This window comes from Macaca mulatta, chromosome 11 (genome assembly GCF_049350105.2).
Source record: "Macaca mulatta isolate MMU2019108-1 chromosome 11, T2T-MMU8v2.0, whole genome shotgun sequence".
Lineage (NCBI taxonomy): Eukaryota > Metazoa > Chordata > Mammalia > Primates > Cercopithecidae > Macaca > Macaca mulatta.
Genome location: NC_133416.1, coordinates 76,977,597 through 76,990,287, shown reverse-complemented (window position 1 = coordinate 76,990,287; position 12,691 = coordinate 76,977,597). Strand labels below are relative to the sequence as shown.

The following is a 12,691-nucleotide window of genomic DNA, read 5'->3' as shown; positions in this document are numbered from 1 at the left end:
GGCACAATCATAGCTCACTGTAGCTTCAACTTCCTGGGCTGAAGCTATCCTCCCACCTCAGCCTCCTGAGTTGGGACCACAGGTGCGTGCCACCACATCGGCTTTTTTTTTTTTTTTTTTTTTTTTTCTGTAGAGACAGGATCTTACTTTGTTTCCCAGGCTGGTCTCAAACTTCTGGGCTCAAGCAATCCACCCACCTCAGCCTCCCAAAGCGCTGAGATTACAGGCATAAGCCACCATGCCTGGCCTCATTGGCCTCTTTTGCCCAACAGTATATTTATGGGATTCATTCATTAGTGTTGCAAATGGCAGTCCTTTGCTCATTCTCATTGCCATATTGTACTCCGTTGTATAAATATACCACAATTTATCTTGCCATTGATGGCCATTTGGTATCTTTTTGGTTTGTGGTTGTTATAAGTAATGCTGCTCTAGACATTCTTTTGCATGTCTTTTGGTGGGCATATGTACACATTCCTGCTAGTTATACTTCTAGGGATGGAATCACCGGGTTGTAGGACATGCTTTAGTAGATACTGCCTAAAGTATTTCTAAAGTGGTTATGAGGTAAGGATTCTTAATCTCATTTAACAAATGTGGAAACTGACTTTCAAAGACCTGAAATAACTTGCCCAGTGTCACAGCTGTTAAGTGGAAGAGGTGAGATTCAAATCTTCCTCTTCACTTCATGCTAGATTAAGGTTCTCTTGAGAAAAATCTAACAGAAGTGAGAATGTAAAAGCAGCAAACTGCCTAAGTCCAGACCTTTTGGAGAAAACTGATAGCTTGCATTTGAATGCCTTTCAAAATATGTTTGCTTCACTTATTTTAAAAAGTCTTAGAGATGGGTAAAGTCAAAATTATTATTCCCATTTCATAATCAAGAAAAATAAGGCTCTGGGAATCCCAGATTCCTGGAGAGACAAGATAAGTACATTTTCTGACGCTACAGTGTAAATTCAGCCAGTGCACCTCTGACTGTGGGCCACCGGCCATGACTCTAGGGCTGGAAAACCCTTTTGTATTTGAGGTTCAAAATAACAGAGGGTTGAAGTCTCTCAGGGAGGCCATGAACCCTTTTTTTATTTGGGGTTCAGACCAAGTAGGGCCAGGAACCAGCTGGTAGGAGCCTGCCTACCAGAACTTCCTCTCTAAGCAATTATCCAGTAATTCTACATTTTCAGCCCTATAAATGAGGATCTTGGAACCCTTAGCCAAAGTGTACTACTTGGGAGGAGGTCACTAGAAAAGCTTTATTGATTGGTTCAGGACATCTCTGATCAAAAATTGGTGATCCTTCTGCCTGTAAGAATGGCATAACCGCCTCCTTCCTCTAGCAATGTGCTGTTTCCCCAGGACCTTTGTAGAAACCTTGGCCCCTGCAACATCAAATAGGAATTATTGACTAGAAAACTTTTGCTAAAAATACAAATTGTAATAAGAATGTGGCATTCAGATTAACTAAATGCTTTGTTTTGTATCTTTTTTTTCTTTTTTCTTTTTTTGGCCTTTGGAACCTGCTCATTTTCATTCTGAAACTGTTGTCTGGATTCAGTTATCTTTAGTCTGCTTTTCAGTGACCTGTGAATGGGATTTAAACAAGGGATATAGGATTTCCTATCTGCTGGAAATCCTAGCCATTTCCGTCACTCTTCCATGGTTGTTCTCTGAAGATGGCGAAGAATCAATGACCTTTCTGGGACAGGCAGCAGAAAACCATGACAGGATGGAGCCTAACTCTGGGATGGCCAGGACAATTTGAGCAGCAATCTGGTTTGATGAGGAAATTCTTGGAAGGCTTGAGTGACTTGTCCTGTATCCCTCAGTGAGCTAGTGCATCTGCAGGAGAATGAACAGATGGTTCCCCCGTCTGGCTACAAATTTACTCAGCCTTTTATGTCTGAGAATCATTTAAAAAAAAGCTACAGGCTAGATGTGGGGATCCCTGAAGAAATTAGGGTAGCATTGCATAGGAAGGTGGATGGAGAGCTCCAACTTATCCACAAATGGGGCTTTAAGTAGCATTTTGTGTTTCTAAGGTTGGAAAAAAAATGGTGAGCAACTGCTGACCATGTTGGATGCATATAAAAAGAAAGCAGGCAGTTTGAGGTTTAGTTGATATGAGGGATGGATGCCCAGTGCAATTCTGAGACCGCACTCCCAGGAGATGGGTGGGACTTGACTGACAGGGTGAAGTCATCATCCACAGAAGGCCTCCACAGCCCACGCTGGAGCTGACGCCAGAGGTCCCTTAGAGAATCAGCTCTTACCATGGGGCTGTCAAAGGCAAAGGCAGCAGCCCCAGCAAGAAAGACTGTGTTTTTTTCCCACTCAGGTGAAGCCACGCACATCTCTTTTCTGGACAGTGTAAACCTCTAGAATTTGGGGACAGTGGTGGGACGGGGGGACCCAAGAAGGAAATCTTCAACCTCTTGCCAAGCTGACCAACCGGGATAGAAGAAATGGGACTTGGTACACTGAATTTGTTCACACTGGCCACATTTGAGTGTTCACAGTTGCTAATAGAACTGGGTTGAGGCCAGATATGGTGGCTCATGCCTGCAATCCAAAGACTTTGGGAGGCTGAGGTGGGGGAATCACCTGAAGCCAGGAATTCGAGACCAGCCTGGGCAACTTAGTGAAACCCATCTTTACAAAAACAAATAAGCAAACAAACAAACAGAAACTGGCCTAGAATGTTATCCTTTTCTGCTAGTATGTGCCATAGCATTTACTCTGAAAATTTTGAAGTTCAAGTCTTTAGACTTCAAAAAGCTACTTTGTTAATCAGGTCTCTTGGCTCAAAACATGATGCGTTACACGTTATATAAAACAAGGAAAAAAAAAAAAAAAACCGGAAGACTGACCGCTTGGACATTAGATGACTCGGATGAAAGACTTCCAAAATGATTTTACAAAATTTCTAACATCCACTGGGAACTTGCCAGTTTGAAGTGAGTTTGAAGAAAAGTTCGGCTTTTTACCTCCCTGTTCTAGTGGAAAAACCCGGCAAGTTTTGCTTCTCAGAGTGCCTTCCATGAGCCAGCAGCATCACCATCACCTGGACGCTTGTTAGAAATGCAGACCTCAGACCCTGGAGACTGAATCAGAGTCTGCATTTTACCAAGATCCTCACGCTATTTCTTGCACAGTAAGGTTGAGAAGGATTGCAGCAATGCAATGGGCACACCAGCAGGCTTTTGAAGGCACTGCCATATTGCACAGCTTCCACAGGCCTGGAATCTGGATCCTCTAAGACACATTGTCCCTGAAATTGAAAGACTGGCATTTCACCTGCACCTGAGAGAGAGCACAGCATCTCTTCCTGGGAGGACCTGTGTGACCCCGCCTGAATGAAAGGTACGCCAGAGGGAAGAACCAAACTACCAGAGCCTCTCATTGCTCTTCTGTGAGAGGGAAACTTCTGTAGGGCTGCTCAAAGGTTGGTAAAAAGCCTTGATTTAATGCCCAAGGCTTTGATGGCATTGTCCTTGTCCCCGCCCCGGTTTGCTCACTTGGTCTGCAGTGGCAGGCCCACACTTGGCAGTCCCTGGAGTCCTCAAGTGCCTGCGTACACTTTCTCTTCTTGGTTGGAGGCAATGAGGCTCTAAAATCAAGACACCAAAATGAAGGTTAGGATTCTTCCTTCTGCTCCATGTTATATCAAATAAAATTAAATCTCCCAGGCTCTCTGCTTTCCTAAGTCTAATTCCAATTAGTTAAGGTTCCTTGAGCCCTACTAGGCTGAAACTCAGTTTCCCTTGATCAAGTGGATCTGAGATTCACCAACCTGAAAGATAAGCTGACAATGTTTATAATGGCAGAGGACTCACGGAGACAGGGAAGATACAGACATAAAATATAGGTTTACATTTTACACCCGACCATTTTTTTCAGGTGGAGTTTTACCGCAATTTTTGATGGCCTTTACTCTTTTTGTCACCCTCTAGATCCAGAAGAGGAAATAAAAGAAAGAAAAGGGGAGAAGACAGAAGAAAAGAACATTAGTTAAGGCTTAATTAGCAGATATTTCTCGGAGAGCTCATTCACAATCCCCTTGGGTAGTCGAGCTGAGGCTGCATAAGCTAACAATGTTTCCTCCATCATCCAGAACCTCACTGTATATTCCTGACATTTTAACTTTTGGTTGAAGAAGGACCTTGGATTTAGAGGGTTTTTAATTAAAAGATTGTCTAAGCCAAGAACACTGGGACCTCGCGACGTCCTATATGTGTCTCAACACTGCCATCTCCTGGACAGGACTCCACTGTGCATTCTCTCTAGGTCCTTGCCAGAGGCAGGCAGCACCGAGGCTTTCTGCAGAGGTCTTTGATAACTAAATATCTTTTTCTTTACCCAGGGTTGTGGCACAGAGGCTGCTGGTGGTAAGAACAACCTATCCCCAGATGGGAGGACACGGATTGGTCTAGGGGGGTGGCAAGATGACTGGCGTTTGAGTGGCAGCTGTGAAAGTCTCCGTGGACTTGGCTGGAGTCGCTCATTCCAGAGGTGCTCTGCAGCGGGTGCATGGGCGGCATCGCAGGAGCAGCTGTGGGGTGGAGAAAAGGAGCTGGAGTTCTCCCAGCTGTGGGCCTTAGGGTTCGGTAGCACGCACCTGAGGAGAGACACAAGCAAGAAGTGCCCCTTTCTCACCGCCCAGAGTCGAAGAAGGGCAACAGTGCAAGATGTTATGTGCTGAAGGCGGACTGCACTCACCTTTGACCTGCGGAGGAGAGCATGAGTCGGATGCAGAATAGGGCGGGGTGTCTGGGAGCTGGCATTGCCTGAAGATTAGAGACATGCATTGCATTTTTGTTTCACTCTAATCCATTGTATTTTTTGTCAGAAATAGGAGACTACCCTCAGTATACAGGCCTCACAGTGATGGTTCCTGGTGCTGGGCATGGGGGATGAGGGGGTTGGGAAGTGAGGGCCCAGCAGACCATGCCCAGGGTTGTTTCCTGGTTAAGTGAGTGGACTTTGGGTCCCAGGTCTTCCACTTCCTAGCTGTGTATCCATGAACAACTATGTAACCTGTCCAGGCCTCCATTTCCTCATCTACATAATGGAAATAATCATTACATCTACCTCACAGCATTGTTGTGAGAATTAAATGAGATCATGTACAAAAAGCCCATAACATAATGTCCCAAACATAGTGAGTGCCCAATAAAGTTTAATATTATTGCTTCTTGTAAAGGACAAATATTTAAACTGACAGATATCCCAATGGCACTGATTGAATCTTTACAAATTACATGAATGTATTAAATTATCACATTTACCCCTAAATATATATATACACATCTATTATGTATCAATAAAATTTTTTAAATAATTACTTCTTAATACTTCTATACCAGAAAAAAAAAAATGGTTGTACATACTGTTTGGGCCAAGGAAATGTAAATTGCTGTCCCCACAGCAATGATTTTCTATCTGGGCTCCAGGGAATCCCAAAGCTCTTGAAAGGAGCTCAAGGGGTTTATAACAAGAACATTTTAAATTGCTGGGGAGAAAATAACTTTTTTCTGTTTTATATATTGAAGTGCAAGCAAATTTTTTTTTTTTTTTTTTTTTTTTTTTTTTGAGATGGAGTCTGCTCTGTTACCCAGGCTGGAGTGCAGTGGCATGATCTTGGCTCACTGCAATCTCCGACTCCCAGGTTTAAGCGGTTCTCCTGACTCAGCCTCCCAAGCAGCTGGGATTACAGGCGCTTGCCACTACACCTGGTTAATTTTTGTATTTTTAGTAGAGACAGGGTTTCACCATGTTGGCCAGGCTGGTCTTGAACTCCTGACCTTAGGTGATCTGCCCATCTCAGCCTCCCAAAGTGTAGGGATTACAGGCGTGAGCCACGGCACCCAGCCAGTAAAATTTTATTTTTTAAAAAAGTGTGAAAATCTCTGTTCCAAAAGACCTACGAGTTGCTTATAGCTCAGCATCTCTGTGATGCTGCATCATACATAAGCACCCCCAACCTCTACTTGATTCTCTTGCTTGGAGAGGAAGCTTCAAGTTTAGTATGTTGTTTAAAAGTCCAACATAATATGATGAAAAGCTTGCTTTTATCGTTTACCAGAAAAGTTGTTTTCTCCTCAAATTAGTTCTTTATAATTTATTCACTTCCTATTAATAAGGGAAGAGAGAACACACATCTACCCACTTCCAAAAATCCCACTCAAATAAACGTAAAGGAATAAAGAGACATATATACCAAAGCATATAGAGAATATGAGCAGAGACCCCAGCAGACCAAATTTTAATAACATGGCAGCAGACAGAAATAGACCAGATGGTAACTGAACTAGTAGAATGGAAAAAACACAACCAAGACTGCCTGGAAATGGTGGAGGTAACAGAGGGAGCCAAGAAGTTTTCCAATCAAACAGAACTCAAAAAGCCCAGGACGCAGAAGTCATCATGAGCTTCTACATTCAGGGCTAAGGGTAGAGCTGAAAACAAAAGGATTGCTTGAACATTTGAACAAAAACAACTGGACCCTTACATCAGCTTCCCCACTCTGTAAAGCTACCTCTACAACAGCAATCCCCAACCTTTTTGGCACTAGAGACTGATTTCTTGGAAGACATGGAGGTAGTGGGGGCGGGGGATGGTTTCGGGATGAAACTGCTCCACCTCAGATCATCAGGCGTTAGTTAGATTTTCATTAGGCGCATGCAATCTAGATCCCCCTCGCACATGCAGTTCACAACAGGTTTCCCGCTCCTAAGGGAATCTAATGCCGCTGCTGATCTGACAGGAGGCTAAGCCCAGGCGGGAATGCGCGTGCATCCCGGTTTCTAACAGGCCATGGACCCGTAGCAGGCCGCCGCCAGGGGTTGGAAAAACTGCTCTACAAAGAATCAGAAAAATGCGGCCTAGCTTGGAGGGATAGAACAATCAGTGAACACTAACCCAGAAATGATCCAGGTACTGGATTACCAGACAAGGATCTTCAAAGCAGCTACTATAAGAAGTTAAATGGAACAGACAAGCACATGCTTGTGAAATAAATAAAATCTCAGCAAAGAAATCAAAACTACAAATAAAAAAACTAAATCGAAATTCTAAGCTTAGAAAAATTCCAGAAATGAAAGTTTTAAAAAATTATCAGATGGGCTTAAAACAGAACTCAAAGATACATCAATAGACATCAGCCCATCTAAACGAGAGGAAAAAAATGTCTTTTTTAAAACTTTAAAAAAGAGACAGAAAAAGAGATTTATGAACCTGCAGAGAGGATGAAATAGAAAAAAAATTAAGATGTAACAGCCAAAATCTTCCAAATTTAGGAAAAGATATAAATGTATATAAAGATATATACATTATGTACATGTATTTACTTTATATATATACATTTATATCTTTAAGAAGCTCGGCAAAGTAAATACATCTACCACATCAGAGTAAAGTAACTGTAAACCAAAATAAAGAGAAAGTCTTAAAAGTAGCCAAAGAAAAACAGTACATTATGTGCAAGGTCATAGTGATTCAAATAATCACTGACTTATCAAAATCTCCAGAGGCCAGAAGACAATACAAAAACATCTTTAAAGTGCTACAGAAAAACAAAACTGGTAAGCCCAAATTTGACATCCAATGAAAATAGTCTTCAAGAATGAAATCAAAATAAAGATACTTTGAGATAAAAGAAAACTAAGTGAATTCGAGAATAGACATGTACAATAAGAAATGTTAAAGACACTTATTCTGGCTAAAGGGAAATGGTTCTAGATGGTTCTAAATGGTTCTAGATGGAAATTTGAAACTATGAAAAGGGATGAAGAGAATAAAAATGATATATGTTTGAATGTAAATTATTTTTTATCTTAATTTTTAAAAATACATCTGAAGGTGGACACAGTGGCTCATGCCTATAATCCCAGCACTTTGGGAGGTTGAAGGAGGAGAACTGCTTAAGATCAGGAGTTTAAGACTAGCCTGGACAACATGGCAAGACCCTGTTTCTACAAAAAATACTAAAATTAGTCGGGCGTGGTGGCATGCACCTGTGTTCCCAGCTACTTAGGAGGCTGAGAGTGAAGGATCACTTGAGCCCAGGAGTTTAAGGCTTGAGTGAGCCATGAGTTGCCACTGCTCCCCAGCCTGAGCAACAGGCTGAGACCCTAGTTCAAAAATAATAATAAAATAAAATAACCAAATAAAATACATTTGAGCATTTAAAGCAAATTTTGTGAAGTTTATAATGCACATAGGTATAATACTTAGGACAACTATAGCATAGGGGATGGGAGTTGGAGATGAATGGAACTATGTTGTTGATGGTTCTACATTTTATGTAAAGTGGTACAATATTAACTCATTAACTCTAAGTAAACTGTAAAAAGTTAAATAACGCAAAGAAGTAGAACTAAAGTCAACAGAAAAAACGAAATTCTAAAATTATTCAAATAATACAAAATAAACCAAGAAAGGAGTTACAGAAGAATAAGAAACAGAAGAGGACAAAAAAAAAAAGAGAGACAAATAATTAAATGTCAGACTTAACTACAGATATAGTCATCCCTTATTCGTGGTTTCACTTTCTAAGGTTTCAGTTACCCACAATCAACCTTGGTCCAAAAATATTAAGTGGAAAATTTCAGAAAAAAATAATGTATAAGTTTTAAATTGGACACCATTCTGAGTAATATGATGAAACCACACACCATGAATCATCCCTCTTTCCAGTATATCCACACTGTATCCGCTACCCACCCGTTGTCTTAGTAGCCTAAGACAGACAGATTGCCTGCCACGATATCTTATTGCTTGTGTTCAAGTAACCTTTATTTTACTTTAATAATGGTTCCAAACACAAGACATGTAAAGTTGGCAATTTGGATATGCCCAAGAGAAGCCACAAAGTGCTTCCTTTAAGTGAACATTTGAAAATTTATCGCTAGAATCTACTGCAAGCTTGTCTAATCCGCCACCCATGGGCCACATGTAACCCAGGATGGATGCAGCCCAACACAAATTTGTAAACTTTTAAAAAACGTTATGAGTTTTTTTGTGATTTGTTTGTTTGTTTAGTCATCATCTATCATTAATCTTAGTGTATTTTACATGTGGCCAAAGACAATTCTTCTTCTTCCAAAGTGGCCCAGGGAAGCCAAAAGATTGGACACCCCTGATCTACTGTAAGAATTAATCTTCTATTCATGAAATTGTAAAGAAAGAAAAAGAAATTTGTGCATAGCATATATAGGGTTCGGTACTATCCTCAGTTTCAGGCATCCAGTAGAGGTATTGCAACTTATCCTCCATGAATAAGGGGGTCTATTGTACAATACTAATAATTATATTAGATGTTAAAAGATTAAACACTCCAATTAAAAGGCAGAAATTAGGCCAGGCACGGTAGCTCACACCTATAATTCCAGTGGGAATTTGGGAATTCCACTATAATTCCCAATAATTTGGGAAGCTGAGGCAGGAGGATTGCTTGAGGTTAGGAATTCAAGACCAGCTTCAGCAACATAGTGAGACCCTGTCTCTGAAAAAAATGTAAAGGCCAGGCACAGTGGCTCACGCCTGTAATCCCAGCACTTTGGGAGGCGGAGGAGGGTAGATCACAAGATCAAGAGTTTGAGATCAGCCAGGCCAACATGGTGAAACCCATCTCTACTAAAAATACAAAAATTAGCTCGGCATGGTGGTACACACCTGTAATCTCAGCTACTCAGGAGGCTGAGGCAAGAGAATCGTGTGACCTCAGCAGGTGAAGGTTGCAGTGAGCCAAGATCGTGCCATTGCACTCCAGCCTAAGCAACAGAGCAAGACTCCATCTCAAAAAAAAAAAAAAAAAAATTTAAAAATTAGCCAGGTGTGGTGGTGCACACCTATGGTCCCAGCTATTCAGGAGGGTGAGACAGGAGGATCACTTGAGCCCAGAAGTTTGAGGTTACGATGAGCTGTGATCATGCCACTGCACTTCAGCCTAGGTGACAAAGTGAGACCCTGTCCCTAAGGGGGAAAAAGGGCAGAAATTATCAGAACAGATTTTTAAAAAGCAACTCTCTGTTGCCTGCAAAATCACTTTAAATATAAAGGCACAGATAAGTCAAAAGTTAAGCAAGAGAAAAATGTGTACAAGAAGGGTGAAGCAGTTTCAAGAATAATAGCTAAAACTGACTTCAAAATAAAGAGTACCACCACAGACAAAGAGACTCATTTCACAATAATAAAAGAGTCGTTCTTTAGGAAGGCATAGGAATCATGATTGTTTATGTACTTAATAACAGAGTTTCAAAATATACAAAGCAAAAATTAGTGAAACTAAAAGATGTAGACAATTGTACAATCACATAGCTAAACATTTTAACATTCCTCTTTCATTGATGATAGAACAAAATGGGGAGAACAAGTTGTTAGAACCAAAAAGTCACTAAAGACATACATAGATTGAGGAATTTATTTAAGAGGAAAATAACTGATTATTTTTGAGAAAAATTTTCAGCTGTTTTTAGAGAACTTGAGGGAATCAAAGCCAAACAAATTGTAAAAACAAGGCAATGATTCAAACAAAGCAAAAAAAAAAAAAAAAAGAAAAGAAAATTATATGTGACACATTATGGTAATGTAAGCCCTGGATATTGAGATAACTTAAAATTTTAGACAACTTTATGATATTAGGAAGTTGAGTGTAGAAGTGAATGTAGGATGTGATATAAGAAAATTAAATCTTCCCAGAAGATTATATTATGTTCTTCAAGTGTATACAGCAAGAAAGCAATATAAAAACATTATTTAGATATAGGGCAATAGAAATATCCAAAAAGTTGGAAAATGGCTGCCTCTGGGGGAGCGAATTTAAAGACAGGGGTAGAGCAGGGGGATTGCTGGTAATCTCCCATTATATGCTATATACAGTATCATTTGACTTCTTAAATTCTTAACATGTATCACTCTAAGTCTATAAATTAAATTTTGTAACTGACTCTGTGATCTCATAATTCCACATTTAAGGCTCTAGGCCTTTGTTTAGTTACCCTTACACTACAGGCATCACTGAATTCAATAACATAAATAAAAACTGAAAATCACAAGTAAATGATCAATCTACTCAAAAAAATACGGCTTGGCATATTATAAACAGGAATGCAGTCTCCATCCAGCAGTCCCTTAAGGAAAACCAAAAGTCCCTGTGTTGAGTGACAGTAATATGTGTTGGTGGTTTTAAGATGAAGATTTAAAAATATTAAATGCTGTCTTTACAGTGCCTTCCCCTTCCAAAATTCACCATAGCTACTCATTTATCTCATTGTATTTTATATGCTTCCATGCTCAATGCATTTTAATACAGTTAGAGAAATTTTGCACTTCTTTTCAGAGAATTTGAAGGGAGAATTAATGATAGCTACCTTCAAACTGACCAAATTGTTCAAACAAGAGCAATGATTAGCTCCTAGTAAAACACTTGTTTGGTAATTTTTTCTTCACTTCTTAGCCCCTCCTACTCACAGTCATCATGTCAAGAATCCCAGAAATGCACATCAGACTGTGTTTCAGTCTTTGTGCTCCAAACTTGTCTATTATACTAAAAGGATTTCCATAAAGCAGACAAACACCAGAGAGCAACAGACACTATGGGTCACACCTTGAGTGGCCAACTCTGTCTCTAGCTTCAGCAGGAAAGAGTTGTAAAAATCAAGAGATTCAGGAGGCCAAGGCGGGTGGATCACCTGAGGTCAGGAGTTCAAGACCAGCCTGGTCAACATGGCAAAACCCTGTCTCTACTAAAGATAAAAAAAAAAAAAAAATTAGCCAGATGTGCTCCTTGAACCCAGGAGGCAGAGGTTGCAGTGAGCCAAGATCTCGACAATGCCCTCCAGCCTGGGCGACAGAGCAAGAGTCTGTCACAAAAAAAAAAAAAAAAAAAAAGGAAAATCAAGAGATTCTTAGCAGCTAATAAAAAATAGAATAATTTGCCTTCTAAACCCCTTCCTCTCAGACATACAACTTGTTTTTGTCTTTTGGAGGATGAATGGAGAAACAGTCTCCCAGGGGTTGAATCTACATGAACCAAAAGAGGGTGTACAAAATAGACTTTGCCCTCCAGCTAGTTGAGGTGATACGTACATCCATGGCAAACATGCTGCCCTCAGTGCAGCCAGTATTTCTTTCATATTGCAACCAGGCTTGCTCAAGTCTTTACTGAGTGCCTACTGTGCTCATGACTCTACCAGGCACTAGGCAAGACACATACATGGTGTGTCTTCATGTGACTATCTAGGTGGGATACTCACAATTGAGTCATCCAATCCTAGTTTTCTCCAATGAATTCCTCGGTGCCATCACACAACACCAATTGCCCCTTCTCTAACACTCTATTGCACCTCACACTGAGCTCAGCTCAGCACAGTGCCCAATACAGAGTTGGTGCTTAACAAATACGAGAGATTGTGTTAAACTACATATGACCATGAATATGCTGTATATATAAATCCATATATCGAGAGAGCCTTCCTGACCACCCAATCTAAAATGGTAGCCTCTCCTCCTTGCCTTATTCTTATTTGTCTTCATCATACTGAGTGACTTTAGACGACCAGCCATTGTCTTTTTCTTCCCACCGGAGTGGCATGACAACAATGGTGTGCCACGGATGAGGGAATGGGAATTGCTCACCCCAGGTGCAGGCAATAAGGAAATGCATTGTCTGTAGACAATTTGAAAACAGTAC

The 12,691-nt window shown here is 40.6% G+C and overlaps 1 protein-coding gene across 7 annotated transcripts in view; it reads right to left on the bottom strand.

Annotated features, from left to right (window-relative positions):
* Positions 1-12,691, bottom strand: part of MYRFL (myelin regulatory factor like) — a 116,098-nt gene that overhangs the window by 68,501 nt on the left and 34,906 nt on the right. For 5 of the 7 annotated variants that reach the window (XR_013401232.1, XM_077954717.1, XM_077954718.1 and 2 more), the window contains 3 exons: positions 4,717-4,784; positions 4,357-4,615; positions 3,516-3,607 (listed from right to left, as the gene is read on the bottom strand). Coding sequence is in view for 6 of the 7 variants with exons in the window: in XM_077954717.1 (XP_077810843.1) it covers positions 3,516-3,607; positions 4,357-4,615; positions 4,717-4,784 (419 nt within the window). In the remaining variant the exon portion in view is untranslated. The remainder of the gene's footprint in view (positions 1-3,515; positions 3,608-4,356; positions 4,616-4,716; positions 4,785-12,691) is intronic. The other 2 variants (XM_077954721.1, XM_077954722.1) reach the window with 1 other exon arrangement.